The sequence below is a fragment of the Borostomias antarcticus genome (assembly GCF_949987555.1).
Source record: "Borostomias antarcticus genome assembly, chromosome: 10".
Classification (NCBI taxonomy): domain Eukaryota; kingdom Metazoa; phylum Chordata; class Actinopteri; order Stomiiformes; family Stomiidae; genus Borostomias; species Borostomias antarcticus.
In genome coordinates this window covers 3,205,284-3,224,923 of record NC_140243.1, presented here as the reverse complement: position 1 = coordinate 3,224,923, position 19,640 = coordinate 3,205,284, and the positions used below count along the sequence as shown (strand labels likewise).

Sequence of the window (19,640 nt, the reverse complement as noted above, 5' to 3'; positions counted from 1 at the left end):
CTCCATTTGTACTTTCATAGAGTATCATCAAAACCAGTTTAAAAAAAACAAAATAAAAGCCTTTAATAAAGCAAACACAAGTGATAAAAGAAAGACCACTGTCCCGATAAAAGAAAGACCACTGGGATGTTTCAAACAACCCTAGTCAGAAGAACTAACGAGGCGTGGAGACTCATGGATGAGGCCCAGCCGGTAGGCCGAAGAAAGGGTAAACATACGCATTCACTTTCAATTTGAGTCTCATGTGATTTCCCATAAAACAGAGTCCCTTTCTCTCCTTCATCCCCTCTACAGACCCCTGGTCCAGGACGGCACAAGAAGCACCCGCCCAAAACCCAGACGCCCCTCCGGAACAACCGCACCTACAGGAAGTCGTCCGTGCCGCGGAACTTTGCCGGGACTACAACTCCCAGAGACTACAAATCCCCCCCTTCCCTCCATTGCCCTTGACTGTGAACTGAGCCGCCATGCCGCTGGTACTCCTGCCCCCCTCCCAGCTGCTGTGGGTCCGGGTGGCGGCGCTGGCGTTCGCCTGCGTGTCCTTCAGCCTGGTCGCCCACGGGGCGGGGCTCCCCCAGGAGGGCGTGGCCGACTGGTGCGTCTTCTGCTGGGCCGCCAGCTTCGCCGGCACCGTGCTGGTCCTCCTGACCGAGCAGCTGGGCCTCCAGGCCCGCGTCCCCGTCTCCTGGGCCAACCTCCCCGTCACACTGGCCGGCTACGCCGCCGCGCTCTGCCTCTCCGCCTCCGTCGTCTTCCCCGTCTACTTCCTGCGGGGCGGAGGGACGGCGGCGAGCGGGGAGGCGCGAGGCTGCCGTGTCGCCGCCGCCGTCTTCTCCTGCCTGGCGGATGCGGCCTACCTGGTGGAGGTGAGCCTGTCGAGGGCGAAGCCCATGGCCACGGCGCCGGGCCTCCTCAAGGTGTGCCAGACGTCCATGGCGTGCCTCATCTTCGTGCTGGTCAGCGAGCCCGTGTCGTACGACGGCCACTCGGCGCTCAAGTGGTGCATGCTGGTCTACTGCGTCTGCTTCATCCTGTCGGCCGCCGTGGTGGTCCTCTGCGTGGGCGAGTGCACCGGCTGCCTCCCGTTCCCCTTCCCCAGCTTCCTGTCCACCTACGGCCTGCTGGGGGCGCTCATGTACCTGACGGCCACCGTCATCTGGCCCGTCTTCCAGTTCCACAAGCGCTGGCCGTGTCGGTGCTCACCGCCCTCAACTTCCTGCTCTATCTGGCCGACCTGGCGTACTCAGCCAGACTGGTGTTTGTTAGGGTGTGATAGAGGAGAGGAGAGGAGAGGAGAGGAGAGGAGAGGAGAGGAGAGGAGAGGAGAGGAGAGGAGAGGAGAGGAGAGGAGAGGAGAGGAGAGGAGAGGAGAGGAGAGGAGAGGAGAGGAGAGGAGAGGAGAGGGGGAGGGAGAGGAGGAGGAGAGGAAGAGGAGACGGGGGATGAATGTAATATCAGTGCGTCAAAGGGAGGAGATGTCATGGCGTGAGGAGGGAGGAAGGGGTACACAGGGATTCAGAGATGCCATTCACAGCGCACAAGCACGTTGAGGGAATTGAAGAGCACCATCAGTTCCCAGTATCTTCTGAGGATGGGACGGGTGGTAAACCAGCGTGATGAACAGCAAAACCAGACATGTGAGGTCAAAGTTCAAAGACAGTTGAAATAGACAAAGGTCAAAGACTATTTAAATGCTGGAATAAGGGTTGGCTGTTCCTACTGATTAATAGTCCGTAACCCAAAGTGAAACATTTTCAATAAATGTAGATACATGTGGAATATTTTCTATGGTGTACTTTCTTAATGCTATTGGAATGAACATTAAATATGAAAAACAAATGTGTTGTGTTGTACAATACTGGCATTAAGGCATAACGCAACGCAGTTCTATATCCAGTTACGCCACTAGGTGGCACTCTAAGTTCAGACTATTGGTTGTTCCACATTGTGAGTAATGATAGAATATAATACAGAAAGTGAAGTGAAAATGTACCGCGAAAATGATGGTGAATAAACCATGCTAGCAGCTCATGTTGTTTTCTGTTTTCCTGCCTACATTACACCGGCCAACCCTACACAATGCTTTTCTAACATGTCGTCTAGAGTCTTCTCTGTACAACAGATCAGGTTTGGTGCATTTTCTGAGTGTTCTGCTTCTGGTAAATCTGTGCACTTGCTTTCTAAAAGCTCTCTACATCGATCAAACTAGAGTTGATGAGCAGGAATACACACAGGACACAGGGATTCAGTACTTTAGAACATGAACAAGATATTTAATATTGCAACAGTTCATATGTGAAGGGTTAATCCCTTCCAGCAGACACCTGACCTCAGTTGAAATGAACAATCATCACTATGTAGATATTTTTTGTTGGAAATATCAAGCAAAGGACAAAACAATTAGAAATCTCCTTTCTTCTTTCTTTCTCTCTTTCTCTCACTCACACACACACACACACTTTCTCTCTCTCTCTCTCTCTCTCTTTAAACCACGCCCCCTTGCAGAACCAGGAAATCCCTTGCTCCTCCCAGTACTCACTCTCTATTCCTAGGAAACGAAAGTGTTCTCTCCGTCTCTCTCGCTCTCTTGCTTTTTCTCTCTCAAACTCTTATCTCTCTGCGTCTGTGAGTGAGTGACTGTGTCCCTGACACAGCAGCATGGCCCAGCAGGGAGTTCTGATTGACCAGGAACAGTTTTCCTGTTCTATCTGTCTGGACCTCTTAAAGGATCCAGTCACCCTCAACTGTGGTCACAGCTACTGTAGCAGCTGTATCGAGGACTGCTTTAACCAGGATGAGCAGAAGAGAGTCTACAGCTGCCCACAGTGCAGACGGAGCTTCACTCCAAGGCCTGTCCTGATGAGGAACACCATTCTGGCTGAGCTGGTGGAGAAGCTGAAGGAGACAGGAGGAGCCCAGGCCGCCCCCTCTGAGCTGACCAGCCCAGCTGGGTCAGAGCAGGCGACCTGTGACCTCTGCACTGGGCCCAGGAAGCAGAGCGCCCTCATGTCCTGTCTGGTGTGTCTGTTGTCCTACTGTGAGACTCACCTCCAGCCCCACTACCAGGTTCCTAGATTGAAGAAGCACAAGCTGGTCAAAGCCACGTGTGGACTGGAGGACAGGATCTGCACGCGTCATGACAAGCTGCTGGAGGTCTTCTGTCGGACAGACCAGCAGTGTATCTGTTATCTGTGTACCATGGATGCACATAAAGGCCATGATACGGTGTCAGCCACAGCCGAGAGGGCAGAGAAACAGGTAAGACCTGACCAGGTCAGAAAGCGCATTGTGTTGCCTCTATGTATGAAGTGCGCTATACAAATAAAGTTTGATTTGATTTGATTTAGGTTAATTGGAATGAACATTGAATCAAGATGACAGAAACAGGGTTGTTTTCCATCCATGTTTTTTGAAGGGGATAAAAGGTCTTCAGTGCATGAGATCTGAATAGGTTACGGCTAAAATATATTTAAAAAGTAGGAATATATCAACCCAAAATACTGAAATGAGTGATAATTTGACCGAGACAAACACCACTTTTAGTCTTTGATGATTATTATTTTATCATAGTCTGTCACAAGTTAAAAGTCCATTGTGAACTCTTATCTGGCCTACATACAGTACAATAAAGAACTATACAACGTCACCAAGTGCTGACTCATATCAGGAAATGCAGGAGAACTTTTATGTTGCCCCATCAAAGTGACATCAGACCCAAAACGTTTCCCCCTCCTGACATGTTAGAAGGGGGGATATTGTCCTTCTTTCAGTGCCTGCAGGCAGAACTACAGTAGAGAGTAGCTCAGTAATTGATCATCACAAGAGAGAGTCGTGATCGTGTGCGGCTAAAGATTCCCCAGGCAGAGCTGGTTGATGCTGCTAGGGAAAGGGATGTCTGGGGCCCCCTGCTGGAGCTGCTGCCTCCGCGACCCGACCCTGGATAAGCAGATGAAGATGATGATGATGATGATGATGAAGAGAGAGTCGTCCTGCTCATTTTCTGAGTGACGTCAAATACACCTTTGATACCAAGGATGGATACTTGCTTCTATGACATACCTGTATAAATGACCTATAGTAAATCTTTACCATGTATGTAAACTTCACCTTTAGCCTATAGAGCTACAGCGTACATACCTGGAGTGGACAGTCAGGGGTTGAAGTTCATCTCATGTTTACCAGCTGTACCAATGTTGCTGATACTGTAGCTGTGTTATGACAGAGCTCCAGTACTGTTTCTACTGTCACTTTTAATGTTTTGTTGTAATTTGTGTGTTTATCTCCAGAGAAAGCTGGGTCTGAGTCAGCAGAAAGTCCAGCAGAGAGTCCAGGAGAGAGAGAAGGAGCTGAAGGAGGTCCAGCAGGCTGTGGAGTCTCTCCAGGTCAGCATCAGGATGTCAGCTACTCTAGCTATGGTGGAGGGAGATACCTGGCCTCGTGAGACCATCCTGAACTCACCAGCTCTCTTTCAGTTTTCCTCCACTGATCAGGATGGTGTTATGAGGCTAGGAGATACAGTACCTGTAGGACAGTTATAACTGTCACATTCAGGATTATTGGTTTCACTTGAACTCTTTCTTTCTTTCTTTCTTTCTTTCTTTCTTTCTTTCTTTCTTTCTTTCTTTCTTTCTTTCTTTCTTTCTTTCTTTGTCCAGCGCTCTGGTCAGGCAGCTGAGCAGGACAGTGAGAGGATCTTCACTGAGCTGATCTGCTCCATTGAGAGAAGACGCTCTGAGGTGAAGGAGCTGATCAGAGCCCAGCAGAGGGCAGCAGTGAGTCAGGCTGAAGGAGTGGTGGAGAGACTGGAGAAGGAGATAGCTGAGCTGAGGAGGAGAGACGCGGAGCTGGAGCAGCTCTCACACACAGAAGACCACATCCACTTCCTCCAGGTACAGTAGCTGGACTCTCCTGGTACCTGACATGTGAACATCAACTGGTTTGGTCTATTGATTAAGCAGAATATTCTGTACACTTGGTATGTGTTTCTGTTTATTTCCTATCTCTCTCTTTCTCTCTCTCTCTCTCTCTCTCTCTCTCTCTCTCTCTCTCGCTCTCTTTCTCTCTCTCTCTCTTTCTCTCTCTCTCTCTCTCTCTCTCTCTCCAGAGTTACCAGTCTGTTTCCAGTCCCAGTGTATCTTCAGACCTCCCCAGCGTCTCTGTTCCTTCTCTTCAGTTCTTCAGTGATGTGACTAAGGCTGTCTCTGAGCTGAGAGAGAAACTAGAGGATGTGATCAAGGGAGAGTGGTCCAGCATCTCCTTCACAGGTGTGTTGGAAGAGTTTTGAGAAAATTATTCTGTAAAAATATCACTAAAGTACGGAGAGCAACAAGTGATCCTGTCTCGTCCAATAAGAAACAATGTGACCAGAAGAAAGATTTGGGGTTCACAATGAAACACATTGAACACATCTCTGTATACTGTCTACTTGGCTTTAAAATTGATTGTGTGTGTGTGTGTGTGTGTGTGTGTGTGTGTGTGTGTGTGTGTGTGTGTGTGTGTGTGTGTGTGTGTGTGTGTGTGTGTGTGTGTGTGTGTGTGTGTGTGTGTGTGTGTGTGTGTGTGTGTGTGTGTGAAGTCTCTTTAGTGGATGTGTTGTCTCCTCCAGAGCCCAGGACCAGAGCACATTTCTTACATTGTGAGTGTGTGAAGTCTCCACCTCTCTCTGTTGAATGATAAATCAACAATACCAGCTTTAAGGGGGACAGATGAACGGTCATGTTATTAACTCTGATCTGGTCTCTGCTCTGTTCCCAGATTCCTGTCCGCTCACTCTGGACCCAAACACAGCAAACACATCCCTCTCTCTGTCTGGGGAGAACAGGAAGGTGACACGTTTAAAGCAGATCCAGTCATATCCTGACCATCCAGACAGATTCACCAGCTACACCCAGGTGCTGTGTAGAGAGGCTCTGTCTAGGCGCTGTTACTGGGAGGTAGAATGGAGAGGTGGTGTTGTTTTCATAGCAGTCTCATATAAAGACATCAGCAGAACAGACTCCTCCTCCTCCTCCGGGTTTGGTTTCAATAACAAGTCCTGGTGTTTATGGTGCTCTAGGGATGGTTACAGGTTCATTCATAATGATGTTGGGACTGAACTATCAGGCCCTCAGTCCTCCAGAGTAGGAGTGTACCTGGATCACAAGGCAGGTTCTCTGTCCTTCTACAGCGTCTCTGACACAGTGACCCTCCTCCACAAAGTCCAGACCACATTCACCCAGCCACTCTATCCTGGGTTAAGGGTTTGGGATTGTAATGACTGTGCAGAGATCAGTAAACTGTGGTAGAGGGAGGGGGATCCTTCCAGAGGATGGGGGGAGAGTAGGGGGGAGGAGATGAGGGGGGGGGGGCAGGGGAAGAGGAGAGGAACGTAACGTTGCCTCTGGCTCAAGTTTGGAACCTCATGAAGCAGAGTTCAGACTAGATTCACCCAGCCACTCTATCCTGGGTTTGTATGCCTTCATGCAGTCACGCTTTTCTCAGTCATTTTGTTTTTATAGATTCAGCTGATTACTAATAATTGTTCTTGCATTGTACTTCAGGAGGCCTAATAGAAGGAAATCTTCATGCCATCATTTGTTTATAATAGTTGAACTTTGGTTCTTTAATATTGTAATTTCAACTTGATCATTGTATATAATACTTTTGTCTTAGATTCATTTATAAGCATCTATTATAAAGGATGATATTGTTGATGAACTTTTATACTGTATAAGGGTTTTTTTTCTCTGTATAATGACTGAATCAGGTATTCATGAATGTTGGTGTTCATGACTGCTGTTTAAATGATTGCTTAGTTGTTTTCTCTCCTACTGTTACCTAAGTGGCTGTTATATTTCATCCTGAAGTAAAGATTAAATAAAGGCATATGAAAATGAAAGACATCTCATTACTGTATGAAAATGTGTGGAATTTGCTCTTATTACTAAAACTCTTTCCCTCCCTTCCTCCCCGTCCCCACCTTACATCCTTTCATCCTTCTCTCCGTCTTTCCATCTCTCTCTCTCTCTCTCTCTCTCTCTCTCTCTCTCTCCCTCTCTCTCTCTCTCTCTCTTTCCCTCTCTCTCTCCCTCTCTCTCTCTTTCTCTCTCTCTCTCTCTCCCTCTCTCTCTCTCTGTTTGGCTGTTGTTTTTCCTCTTCCATCTCTGCATCCTATCACTATCATAATTACTATGCGTAAACATGTTGTAATAGATTCTGTTAGGGCTAGTGGAGGAGGACCCAAGAGCAGACATGACAGGCGTATGGGGACAAACCCACGTTGGGGCACGTTTACTGACGAGGGTCAGGCAGGAACGTGGTAGTCAGACAGGCGAGGGGGTCAGGCAGGAACGTGGTAGTCAGACAGGCGTGGGGTTCAGGCAGGTTCTTGGTTCTCCAGTCAGGCAAGTTTCAGGCAGGTTCTTGGTTCTCCAGTCAGGCAAGGTTCCGGCAGTGGACGGAAGCTAGTCTGTCACTGAAATAGCTGTGAATTGAAATGACATGAAATAATGTCTGATTAATTAAGATAGGTCTTGTCACCTGGACACATCAGTTTCAATGCTTCCAATGCTAATCCAGCACACTAAGAGCGGGATAGCCAGTTAGCTCATGAGCTCATGGTATAAATGACCTATAGTGAATCTTTACCAGTCTGTTTCCAGTCCCAGTGTATCTTCAGACCTCCCCAGCGTCTCTGTCCCTTCTCTTCAGTTCTTCAGTGATGTGACTAAGGCTGTCTCTGAGCTGAGAGAGAAACTAGAAGACGTGATCAAGGGAGAGATGTCCAGCATCTTCTTCACAGGTGTGTTGGAGATATCCCCTGATGACAGAACAACCAAAAGGAAGAGAGACCTGGCCCGGAGGAAGCCCGGGGCCCTCGTCTGGAGCCAGGCCCAGGTGGAGGGCCCGCATGCGAGCGACTGGTGGCCGGGCCCAGCCCGAACAAGCAACGTGGAAGCACCATCTCCTCCTTCATCGTCCCGTCGACCCACCACCCGCGGGAGGAATTGTCGGGGTCGGATGCGCTGCGAGCTAGGTGGCATTGAAGGCGGAGGGCACCGACGGACCGGACCCGGGCGGCAAAGGCTGGCTCTGGGGACATGGAACGTGACCTCGCTGGGGGGGAAGGAGACGGAGCTTGTTAGGGAGGTGGAGCGATACCAATTACACCTGGTGGGGCTAACCTCCACGCACAGCACCGGCGCCGGAACCAAACTCCTGGATAGGGGTCGGACCCTGTTCTTCTCCGGAGTTGTTCACGGTATGAGGCGTAAGGCCAGGAGGTGAACCAATAGAAGCTCTAACCCAGCAGCCAATCATACTGTAGACTCTGGGATGACCACTATCAACAAGGATGCAAATCCAATTTATTTAGGGTCGGCTATAGGGGTCAGGAACATACGGAAGAGCATTAGGGCCAACAACTGAGTTTATTATTTTTTCAAGCTTCTGAGTTTAAAGTCAGAATTTCTGAGAAAAAAGTCAGAAATAACAAATAACCTCTGAGATTGAAGTCAGAATTTCTGATATTAAAGTCAGAATTTCTGAGAAAAAAAAGTCTGAAATAACTTCTGAGATTAAAGTCAGAATTTCTGAGATTAAAGTCAGAATTTCTGAGAAAAAAAAGTCAGAAATAACTTCTGAGAAAAAATTCAGAATTTCTAACTTTAAACTCAGAAGCCTAAAAAAACAACAACCTCTGCTGTTGGCCCTAATGCTCTTCCGTAGGAACATGTTTTACAGCAAGAGACATTTTTTCATGTTTGAGGAAAAAAACGTGTAGCCTAATCTGCGAGCCACAATGGATGAAAACCAAACCATGAGTTTGTATGAAAAACACTGTATGGCAAATGTACTCTCTCAATATTGCCCTTAAGCATGTCATCATGTGCAGTGATATTAGGGTACCGATACATGAGGCGACAAATGTCAAACATATCCTGGTGGTGGTAGCCTAGCCTACATACAGTTGCAGTTTATGTGCCCATGGGAACTTTGCACTAGTTCATTATGTTTGCAAAAAATCATAAAAAAGTTTTTTCACTGTCATTATGGGGTATTGTATGTAGATTGATGAGGGAAAAAATGAATTGAATCAATTTTGGAATAAGGCTGTAACATAACAAAATGTTGAAAAAGTGAAGTGTGAATACTTTCCGGATGCACTGTAATTCTCCAATAAAATTAGAGTCATGAACTTTATTCATTTGCCTGTCTGTAGAACATGGCAACTTCTCTTGAGCCTCTGACTGAGAATCTAGATGACAGATAATACAGTGCTCTATCTGTCCAGCAGGGGGCTCTACAGGACAATGAACAGCAGTCTAACAGCATGACGTGACAATAAGCTTCTCGATAAATAAAATATGTGAGAGATTCTACTGAGAGATGTTTTGTGAGATATGGTGACATGATGTGACATGAATTAAAAGCTGTACATGGTTGTCATAACCTCTAAGAATTACAACAAGAAAACACACAATCTCTCTTTCTCTCAAAGCACTCTGGCAGGATCAGGAAATGCCTTGCTCCTCCCACTATTCTCTCTCTCTTCTGAGGAAACGAAAGTAGCTTAATCTCTCTCTAGCTCTGCGTGTGTGAGAAAGACTGAGTAACCATGTCGTGTTCCAAACACAGCAGCATGGCCCAGAAGGGAGTTCTGATTGACCAGGAACAGTTTTCCTGTTCTATCTGTCTGGACCTCTTAAAGGATCCAGTCACCCTCCCCTGTGGTCACAACTACTGTAGCAGCTGTATCGAGGGCTGCTGGGACCAGGATGAGCAGAAGAGAGTCTACAGCTGCCCCCAGTGCAGAGAGATCTTCACTCCCAGGCCTGCTCTGAGGAGGAACACCATGCTGGCTGAGCTGGTGGAGAAGCTGAAGGAGACAGGAGGAGCCCAGGCCGCTCCCTCTGAGCTGACCAGCCCAGCTGGGTCAGAGCTGGTGACCTGTGACCTCTGCACCGGGACCAGGAAGCAGAGCGCCCTCATGTCCTGTCTGGTGTGTCTGTTGTCCTACTGTGAGACTCACCTCCAGCCCCACTACCAGGTTCCTAGAATGAAGAAGCACAAGCTGGTAAAAGCCACGTGTGGACTGGAGGAGAAGATCTGCACGCGTCATGACAAGCTGCTGGACGTCTTCTGTCGGACAGACCAGCAGTGTATCTGCCTGCTGTGTGTCATGGATGAACATAGAGGCCATGACACAGTGTCAGCCACAGCTGAGAGGACAGAGAAACAGGTGAGACCAGAACTACTATTGTAACGTTGATAGTTTTTCATAAATTGTTGTTTTATTAAATTAAATGAACTACATTTCCATTTGACTGAGGGAAACTCTCATTCTGAATGCAGCAACATTCTCTTATCAGAGTCTTTCATGAGTCCAAAGTCTTGTCTGAACTCTGATTTGGGCTACATGGAGAAGTATAAAATGGAGGAGTTTCATAGTAAACATCATTTTATGGTGTGAGTTGAAGCAAGGAAAGAACATCAATAACACAATGACTCATTGTAGATATAAACCCCCCAATGTCTATAACCTTAACCCTAACTATTATAGTACATACCTGCACTGGACAGTCTGGGGTTTAAATCATGGTTACCAGATGTGCAAATGTTGGTATTACACTCTAAACCCGGATTTGATTTTAATTAACCTTTTGAGTGGTCATTACTTATTGTTTCATGTTTTGTAAAAAAAAGTTCTCATTACTAAATCAAGTTAGTTGTTTGTAATAGTCAGCTGAAATATGCAGTGCAATGGTCATGTTAAGCAGAGATAACTTAGTATGTTAAGTTTCTGTAAGGGGCGGGAGGGGCAAGAGCACGAGCCCTGAAGAGTCACTCTCCACCTGCTTCTGCTGCGCTAGAAAGCTGTGGCCTTTTGAACGACGACATTAGCTTACTTTTACACCAAATGGAATGGTGAGTGTGTAAATACATACATATCTTTCTGGGGAAATTGATTAGAAAAAAGGCCGCTCCGATGACAACAAGTAACGTTAGCTTATGCTATGTTATAAGGTTACCGCGTCTTGTTGGATGATCTGAGCTTAAAGCAGTTGACATTAACTTGGCTAATAACCTAACTTGTCAAACAAAAGACCAGGTCATTAGTTGGTCATTAGAAGAGGTTGGTTAATGTTTTTCAGTGCTAAAGTTAGCTTAGTGTTGCTGGCATTAGTTTTCCCCTGTCGATTCAGTTTACTATAACATGTTGTTGCATGCCACCATGTGCATTAGCCAGGCTGGCATTAGCTAGCTAGCTAGCCAGCCACTAGCTAACCTCTGTTCAAATGGTAAATGTACAGATTCAAATGAGTGTCTGTTAAAGTTGCACGTGAGGGATTTGTTGCATTTAAGCATAATTTAGCGAACATTTCAAAGGACCGGGTCATTAGTTGGTCATTAGAAGAGGCTAGCTAACATTTTGCATTTTTAAAGTTAGCTATCTTAACACGTTAGCTAGACCCAACTGCCTCTTCTGTCTAGCACATGTTGCATGCATGGGCGTGTGACTAGCTAACGTGTTCATATAAATTCACGATGGTGTTTGTTTAAGTTGTAGCCTGACATTACATAAGTGATTTGTGCATGCAATAGTAGTAACTTTCAAAAAGAAGAAACATTTTACAATGGAGTTAATTTTACTGAGTTGTTGAGCTAAAGCGTTTTTTATGTTCTGTTCTACAGGTTCTTGTGAAGATGGACCTGACTTTTGCATTGAGAAGAAAAGAGGTGGTGGAGTCTAGACCTGCCATAAGCAAGATGGCGGAACGCTGGCCTGCTCTTTTCACAGAAGATCAGGTATGTTGAAGAGAGAGATGATTCAAATGTTTTTCCTTATCCATTTATCGTTATCATTATTTGATGCCATTATTTGATGTCTGGATATCCTTTTGTCATCTTTTCTGAATTTAGGTGAGCGGGATATTGGTCAGTTGTAGTTGGTTGGGGATGGAACAAGGAGTCTAATTAATAGACTAAAGACATTTCAAATACAAAAAGTTCATGTTTTTTTCCAGCTCTCTTTAGTCTTTAAATGTAATACTGGATTGTGGATTCTGCCTTTTGTGTATTTTTCAGGTGTACATGGAGTTCAACAGGATTGCTGGCAAGAACCTCAAGCAGGAGTTCTACGAAGGCATCGATCAGCACAGTCCTCGTCTGGTCGAGATATTCCAGTCTAAGAGAGGGAAAGTTGGGAAGCTGTTGACAGAGCTTACACAACAGACCAGGGTTGGTCCACACTCCATACCCATTATGCACTTGCATTGTTTTTCACAGCTTATATAATGACAACGTCACAGAAAGTACTACTGTAAAAGTTGTGCAATACAATCAAAATTGTGGTTGGTTGTTCAGCTTTCTTAGAGACCATTCATTTTCTGTCATTCTAGCTATTTAACTTATGTGGTCATTTTACTCCCCAAAAGACTACAGGGCCAACTGATATCCGGACACTGGTGCTCAGAGGGCTTCCTCTTATCCTTGGTGAGGACACCACAGACTTCTACAAAGCTGGCTTTGTAAGTAACCTCTTATTTTCTCAGAGTATCTAAAAGGACCATGACGGCATAATCGTGAATTTTCAACATTGATAGTTCCGGTCTTTGATAAACCCTGTGTGCAAACTCTGAGCATAGTCACACAGAATAAGGATGTTGCTCCACTTATCACTCATATAATCTGTCTAACTAGTTCATTTCTGTGTGATTTGTCTGACTGTCCCATGACTAGGCTATATTGCTTGATAGTTATTTAATGAGAAATCTCATAATTTTGCTCTCATGAAGGACTCTGATGATGATGACTCATACCGCCACATGGAAATTGGAATCCTCCTCGTTGAGCGTGAAGGTGCTGCACTCTCATCCCTGCATCTCAGTCCAGCCTCGGTAAAGATCATCATTGAGGGAGCAGTTGTGGTGGACAACATCGAAGACCTGCCGAAAGCTATGTGCCTTCTGTTTGGACTTGCATACGCACTGCATCTCAACTACCCCAAGTCGATGAAGCTCACATTCCAGTTCATCCAACAGGTACTCCTCACGCTGGGCCACAGTGAACTAAAACCCAAGTTACAAACATTGAAAAACCAGCTTGCAATGTAAAGAAATGCTGTCAAGTCTACTGTAAGAAGCCATGGCTGCTTTTGTTTTGTTTTTCCAGCGGCGCGCCGTGCAACCGCAGTCAGTTTGATTATAGATAAGTACATGTATATATGAAGTGGTCAGGTCACAAAGATGTAGAGTACAGAATGTAGATGTAGAGTACAGTACGTAAAGAGATTGGCCGCAATTACAGTTTGATTATAGATAAGTACACGTATGAAGTGGTCAGGTCACAAAGATGTAGAGTACAGAAATGTAGATGTAGAGTTAGTACAGTAAAGAGATACATTTATTAGTAAGAAGTGTATGTTCACACACAGTTCACACAAACACACGCATACACACATACGTTTTTAGAGGCTTGCCAGTTTTAATGAAGCTCTGTATGTGTCATTCACATCTGTTGTCTGGAAAAGTTTTAGATTGTTGCAATCCTTTGCAGATTTGATTTAATTGCAGAATGCATTTAATAGCAGTGGAATAGAAGTGTATGTTCACACACACAGTTCACACACGCATCCTCACACAAACACAGACACACATTTTCGAGGCTTGCCAGTTTTCATGCAGCTGTGTCATTTGTGTCATGTGTCATGTGTGGCAAAGTTTTAGATGGTTGCAATGTCAAATTCAAATTGTCAAATAAAATATATTGTGTAACATTTAAATGGATTGTTTGATTTGTTCTTTTTATTAAAGCATAATGTATTTCATGCAATCTTCAAAATCAAAAAAGTATAATTAAATTAGAAGAAAATACATTAATTATATTAACAAATGACTTTAAGTAATGATAAATAAGTTTATGTAGTATGTTTAACTTAAAGTAGTTAGTTTATTAAACTTAAACTCACATGATATGTCAACTGCATCCAATTAAGGTTATATGTTAATACAACTTAACCTGTTTAGTTTTGCCTTGTGTAAAAACTAAAGTGGTTTAAGGCAACGGGTTTCCACGCAATTTTCTAGTAATGTCAACTAATTCGGGCTAAGAGTGTAGATGTGTAATGACAGAGCTAACACCAGAGTCCTATGTACTGTAACTCCTAATGTGTTGTTGTAACGTGTTTAACTCCAGAGCAAGCTGGGCCTGAGTCAGCAGGAAGTCCAGCAGGGAGTCCAGGAGAGAGAGAAGGAGGTGAAGGAGGTCCAACAGGCTGTGGAGTCTCTCAAGGTCAGCATCAGGATATCAACTACTGGAGGATTCAAGGATGGTTATTTTATGTACAGGATATAGGTACCATGTACAATGAAATGTTCCATACTGGAGTTATGGTGGCAGGAGATAATTGTATAGTACAGGAAGGTTTATCATGTTGATGATTATTGTTTTAACTTTCTTTTTCGTTCTCTTTCTCTCTTCCTCTATTTTTCTTTGTTTCTCTCTTTCTTTATTTTTTCTCTCTCTATCTGTCTATCATTCTGCAGCGTTCTGGCAAAGCAGCAGAGCAGGACAGTGAGAGGATCTTCACTGAGCTGATCTGCTCCATTGAGAGAAGGCGCTCTGAGGTGAAGGAGCTGATCAGAGCCCAGCAGAGGGCAGCAGTGAGTCAGGCTGAAGGAGTGGTGGAGAGACTGGAGAAGGAGATAGCTGAGCTGAGGAGGAGAGACGCGGAGCTGGAGCAGCTCTCACACACAGAAGACCACATCCACTTCCTCCAGGTACAGTAGCTGGACTCTCCTGGTACCTGACATGTGAACATCAACTGGTTTGGTCTATTGATTAGGCAGAATATTCTGTACACTTGGTATGTGTTTCTGTTTATTTCCTATCTCTCTCTTTCTCTCTCTCTCTCTCTCTCTCTCTCTCTCTCTCTCCAGAGTTACCAGTCTGTTTCCAGTCCCAGTGTATCTTCAGACCTCCCCAGCGTCTCTGTTCCTTCTCTTCAGTTCTTCAGTGATGTGACTAAGGCTGTCTCTGAGCTGAGAGAGAAACTAGAGGACGTGATCAAGGGAGAGTGGTCCAGCATCTCCTTCACAGGTGTGTTGGAGGAGTTTTGAGAAAATTATTCTGTAAAAATATCACTAAAGTACGGAGAGCAACAAGTGATCCTGTCTCGTCCAATAAGAAACAATGTGACCAGAAGAAAGATTTTGGGTTCACAATGAAACACATTGAACACATCTCTGTATACTGTCTACTTGGCTTTAAAATTGATGTGTGTGTGTGTGTGTGTGTGTGTGTGTGTGTGTGTGTGTGTGTGTGTGTGTGTGTGTGTGTGTGTGTGTGTGTGTGTGTGTGTGTGTGTGTGTGTGTGTGTGTGTGTGTGTGTGTGTGTGTGTGTGTGTCTGAAGTCTCTTTAGTGGATGTGTTGTCTCCTCCAGAGCCCAGGACCAGAGCACATTTCTTACATTGTGAGTGTGTGAAGTCTCCACCTCTCTCTGTTGAATGATAAATCAACAATACCAGCTTTAAGGGGGTCAGATGAACGGTCATGTTATTAACTCTGATCTGGTCTCTGCTCTGTTCCCAGATTCCTGTCCGCTCACTCTGGACCCAAACACAGCACACAGACGCCTCTCTCTATCTGGGGAGAACAGGAAGGTGACATGTTTAAAGCAGATCCAGTCATATCCTGACCATCCAGACAGATTCATCATTTACTTCCAGGTGCTGTGTAGAGAGGCTCTGTCTGGGCGCTGTTACTGGGAGGTAGAATGGAGAGGTGGTGTTTTCATAGCAGTCTCATATAAAGACATCAGCAGAACAGACTCCTCCTCCTCCTCCTCCAGGTTTGGTTCCAATAACAAGTCCTGGTGTTTATGGTGCTCTAGCGATGGTTACAGGTTCATTCATAATAATGTTGTGACTGAACTATCAGGCCCTCAGTCCTCCAGAGTAGGAGTGTACCTGGATCACAAGGCAGGTTCTCTGTCCTTCTACAGCGTCTCTGACACAGTGACCCTCCTCCACAAAGTCCAGACCACATTCACCCAGCCACTCTATCCTGGGTTTACGCTTTGGGATTATAATGACTGTGCAGAGATCAGTAAACTGTGGTAGAGGGAGGGGGATCCTTCCAGAGGATGGGGGGAGAGTAGGGGGGAGGAGATGAGGGGGGGGGGGGGGAAGAGGAGAGGAACGTAACGTTGCCTCTGGCTCAAGTTTGGAACCTCATGAAGCAGAGTTCAGACTAGATTCACCCAGCCACTCTATCCTGGGTTTGTATGCCTTCATGCAGTCATGCTTTTCTCAGTCATTTTGTTTTTATAGATTCAGCTGATTACTAATAATTGTTCTTGCATTGTACTTCAGGAGGCCTAATAGAAGGAAATCTTCATGCCATCATTTGTTTATAATTGTTGAACTTTGGTTCTTTAATATTGTAATTTCAACTTGATCATTGTATATAATACTTTTGTCTTAGATTCATTTATAAACATCTATTATAAAGGATGATATTGTTGATGAACTTTGATACTGTATAAGGGTTTTTTTTCTCTGTATAATGACTGAATCAGGTATTCATGAATGTTGGTGTTCATGACTGCTGTTTAAATGATTGGTTAATTGTTTTCTCTCCTACTGTTACCTAAGTGGCTGTTATATTTCATCCTGAAGTAAAGATTAAATAAAGGCATATGAAACTGAAAGACATCTCATTACTGTATGAAAATGTGTGGAATTTGCTCTTATTACTAAAACTCTTTCCCTCCCTTCCTCCCCGTCCCCACCTTACATCCTTTCATCCTTCTCTCCGTCTTTCCATCTCTCTCTCTCTCTCTCTTTCCATCTCTCTCTCTCTCTCTCTCTTTCTCTCTTTCCATCTCTCTCTCTCTCTCTCCGTCTCTCTCTCTCTTTCTCTCTCTCTCTCTTTCTCTCTCTCTCTCTCTCTCTCTTTCTCCCTCTCTCTCTCTGTTTGGCTGTTGTTTTTCCTCTTCCATCTCTGCACCCTATCACTATCATAATTACTATGCGTAAACATGTTGTAATAGATTCTGTTAGGGCTAGTGGAGGAGGACCCAAGAGCAGACATGACAGGCGTATGGGGACAAACCCACGTTGGGGCACATTTACTGGCGAGGGTCAGGCAGGAACGTGGTAGTCAGACAGGCGAGGGTCAGGCAGGAACGTGGTAGTCAGACAGGCGAGGGGGTCAGGCAGGAACGTGGTAGTCAGACAGAGGAGGGGTTCAGGCAGGTTCTTGGTTCTCCAGTCAGGCAAGGTTCAGGCAGTGGACGGAAGCTAGTCCTTCCACTGAAATAGCTGTGAATTGAAATGACATGAAATAATGTCTGATAAATGAAGATAGGTCTTGTCACCTGGACACATCAGTTCCATTGCTTCCAATGCTAATCCAGCACACTAAGAGCGGGATAGCCAGTTAGCTCATGAGCTCATGGTATAAATGACCTATAGTGAATCTTTACCAGTCTGTTTCCAGTCCCAGTGTATCTTCAGACCTCCCCAGCGTCTCTGTCCCTTCTCTTCAGTTCTTCAGTGATGTGACTAAGGCTGTCTCTGAGCTGAGAGAGAAACTAGAGGATGTGATCAAGGGAGAGTGGTCCAGCATCTCCTTCACAGGTGTGTTGGAGTAGATCTGAGAAAACCGCTCGGTTAAAACACATTTAAACTAATGGACCTAGGCATCACTAAAGTAAGGAGAGCAACAAGTGGTCCTGTCTGGTTCAGTAAGGAAAAGTGTCACCAGAAGATTTTGGGTTCACTTTGAAACACATTGAACACATCTCTGCATCTGCTTGGCCTATAATAATGATGGTGATTCTCTCCCTGTGTGTGTGTGTGTGTGTGTGTGTGTGTGTGTGTGTGTGTGTGTGTGTGTGTGTGTGTGTGTGTGTGTGTGTGTGTGTGTGTGTGTGTGTGTGTGTGTGTGCACCGGCTGCCTCCCGTTCCCCTTCCCCAGCTTCCTGTCCACTTACGGCCTGCTGGGGGCGCTCATGTACCTGACGGCCACCGTCATCTGGCCCGTCTTCCAGTTCCACAAGCGCTACCTGGGCGGCAGCCAGAGACCCCCCCCGGCTTGTGGCCGTGTCGGTGCTCACCGCCCTCAACTTCCTGCTCTATCTGACTGACCTGGCGTACTCAGCCAGACTGGTGTTTGTTAGGGTGTGATAGAGGAGAGGAGAGGAGAGGAGAGGAGAGGAGAGGAGAGGAGAGGAGAGGAGAGGAGAGGAGAGGAGAGGAGAGGAGAGGAGAGGAGAGGAGAGAGGGAGAGGAGGAGGAGAGGAAGAGGAGAGGAGAGGAGAGGAGAGGAGAGGAGAGGAGAGGAGAGGAGAGGAGAGGAGAGGAGAGGAGAGGAGAGGAGAGGAGAGGAGAGGAGGGAGGGAGGGAGAGGAGGAGGAGAGGAAGAGGAGACAGGGGGATGAATGTAATATCAGTGCGTCAAAGGGAGGAGATGTCATGGCGTGAGGAGGGAGGAAGGGGTACACAGGGATTCAGAGATGCCATTCACAGCGCACAAGCACGTTGAGGGAATTGAAGAGCACCATCAGTTCCCAGTATCTTCTGAGGATGGGACGGGTGGTAAACCAGCGTGATGAACAGCAAAACCAGACATGTGAGGTCAAAGTTCAAAGACAGTTGAAATAGACAAAGGTCAAAGACTATTTAAATGCTGGAATAAGGGTTGGCTGTTCCTACTGATTAATAGTCCGTAACCCAAAGTGAAACATTTTCAATAAATGTAGATACATGTGGAATATTTTCTATGGTGTACTTTCTTAATGCTATTGGAATGAACATTAAATATGAAAAACAAATGTGTTGTGTTGTACAATACTGGCATTAAGGCATAACGCAACGCAGTTCTATATCCAGTTAGGCCACTAGGTGGCACTCTAAGTTCAGACTATTGGTTGTTCCACATTGTGAGTAATGATAGAATATAATACAGAAAGTGAAGTGAAAATGTACCGCGAAAATGATGGTGAATAAACCATGCTAGCAGCTCATGTTGTTTTCTGTTTTCCTGCCTACATTACACCGGCCAACCCTACACAATGCTTTTCTAACATGTCGTCTAGAGTTTTATCTGTACAACAGATCAGGTTTGGTGCATTTTCTGAGTGTTCTGCTTCTGATAAATCTGTGCACTTGCTTTCTAAAAGCTCTCTACATCGATCAAACTAGAGTTGATGAGCAGGAATACACACAGGACACAGGGATTCAGTACTTTAGAACATGAACAAGATATTTAATATTGCAACAGTTCATATGTGAAGGGTTAATCCCTTCCAGCAGACACCTGACCTCAGTTGAAATGAACAATCATCACTATGTAGATATTTTTTGTTGGAAATATCAAGCAAAGGACAAAACAATTAGAAATCTCCTATCTTCTTTCTCTCTCTCTCTCTCTCTCTCTCTCTCTCTCTCTTTCTCTCACTCTCACACACACACACACACACTTTCTCTCTCTCTCTCTCTCTCTCTAAACCACGCCCCCTTGCAGAACCAGGAAATCCCTTGTTCCTCCCAGCACTCACTCTCTATTCCTAGGAAACGAAAGTGTTCTCTCCGTCTCTCTTGCTCTTACTTATTCTCTCTCAAACTCTTATCTCTCTGCGTCTGTGAGTGAGTGA

At 45.4% G+C, this 19,640-nt stretch overlaps 1 protein-coding gene, 1 long non-coding RNA gene and 1 pseudogene across 3 annotated transcripts; all 3 read left to right on the top strand.

The window, feature by feature from the left end:
• The first annotated feature begins 353 nt into the window (after window positions 1-353).
• Window positions 354-1,273, top strand: LOC311313983 (myeloid-associated differentiation marker homolog; annotated as a pseudogene). The gene has a single exon. The product of its transcript is annotated as a myeloid-associated differentiation marker homolog (transcript).
• Window positions 1,274-2,569: 1,296 nt separating this feature from the next.
• LOC311313703 (E3 ubiquitin/ISG15 ligase TRIM25-like) lies at window positions 2,570-18,131 on the top strand (the record flags this gene model as incomplete). Its single annotated transcript, XM_084443880.1, has 13 exons — window positions 2,570-3,258; window positions 4,287-4,382; window positions 4,656-4,889; window positions 5,105-5,264; window positions 5,755-5,825; window positions 7,690-7,784; window positions 9,616-10,219; window positions 14,176-14,271; window positions 14,526-14,759; window positions 14,919-15,078; window positions 15,423-15,452; window positions 15,572-16,097; window positions 17,963-18,131. Exons 1-13 carry the CDS (start codon window positions 2,659-2,661, stop codon window positions 18,129-18,131), a joined length of 3,075 nt encoding a protein of 1,024 aa, XP_084300006.1. The 5' UTR covers window positions 2,570-2,658.
• Window positions 12,120-13,567, top strand: LOC311313985. The gene is made up of 3 exons (XR_014630626.1): window positions 12,120-12,219; window positions 12,417-12,509; window positions 12,777-13,567. It is a non-coding gene; the product is annotated as an uncharacterized lncRNA (long non-coding RNA).
• Window positions 18,132-19,640: the final 1,509 nt, after the last annotated feature.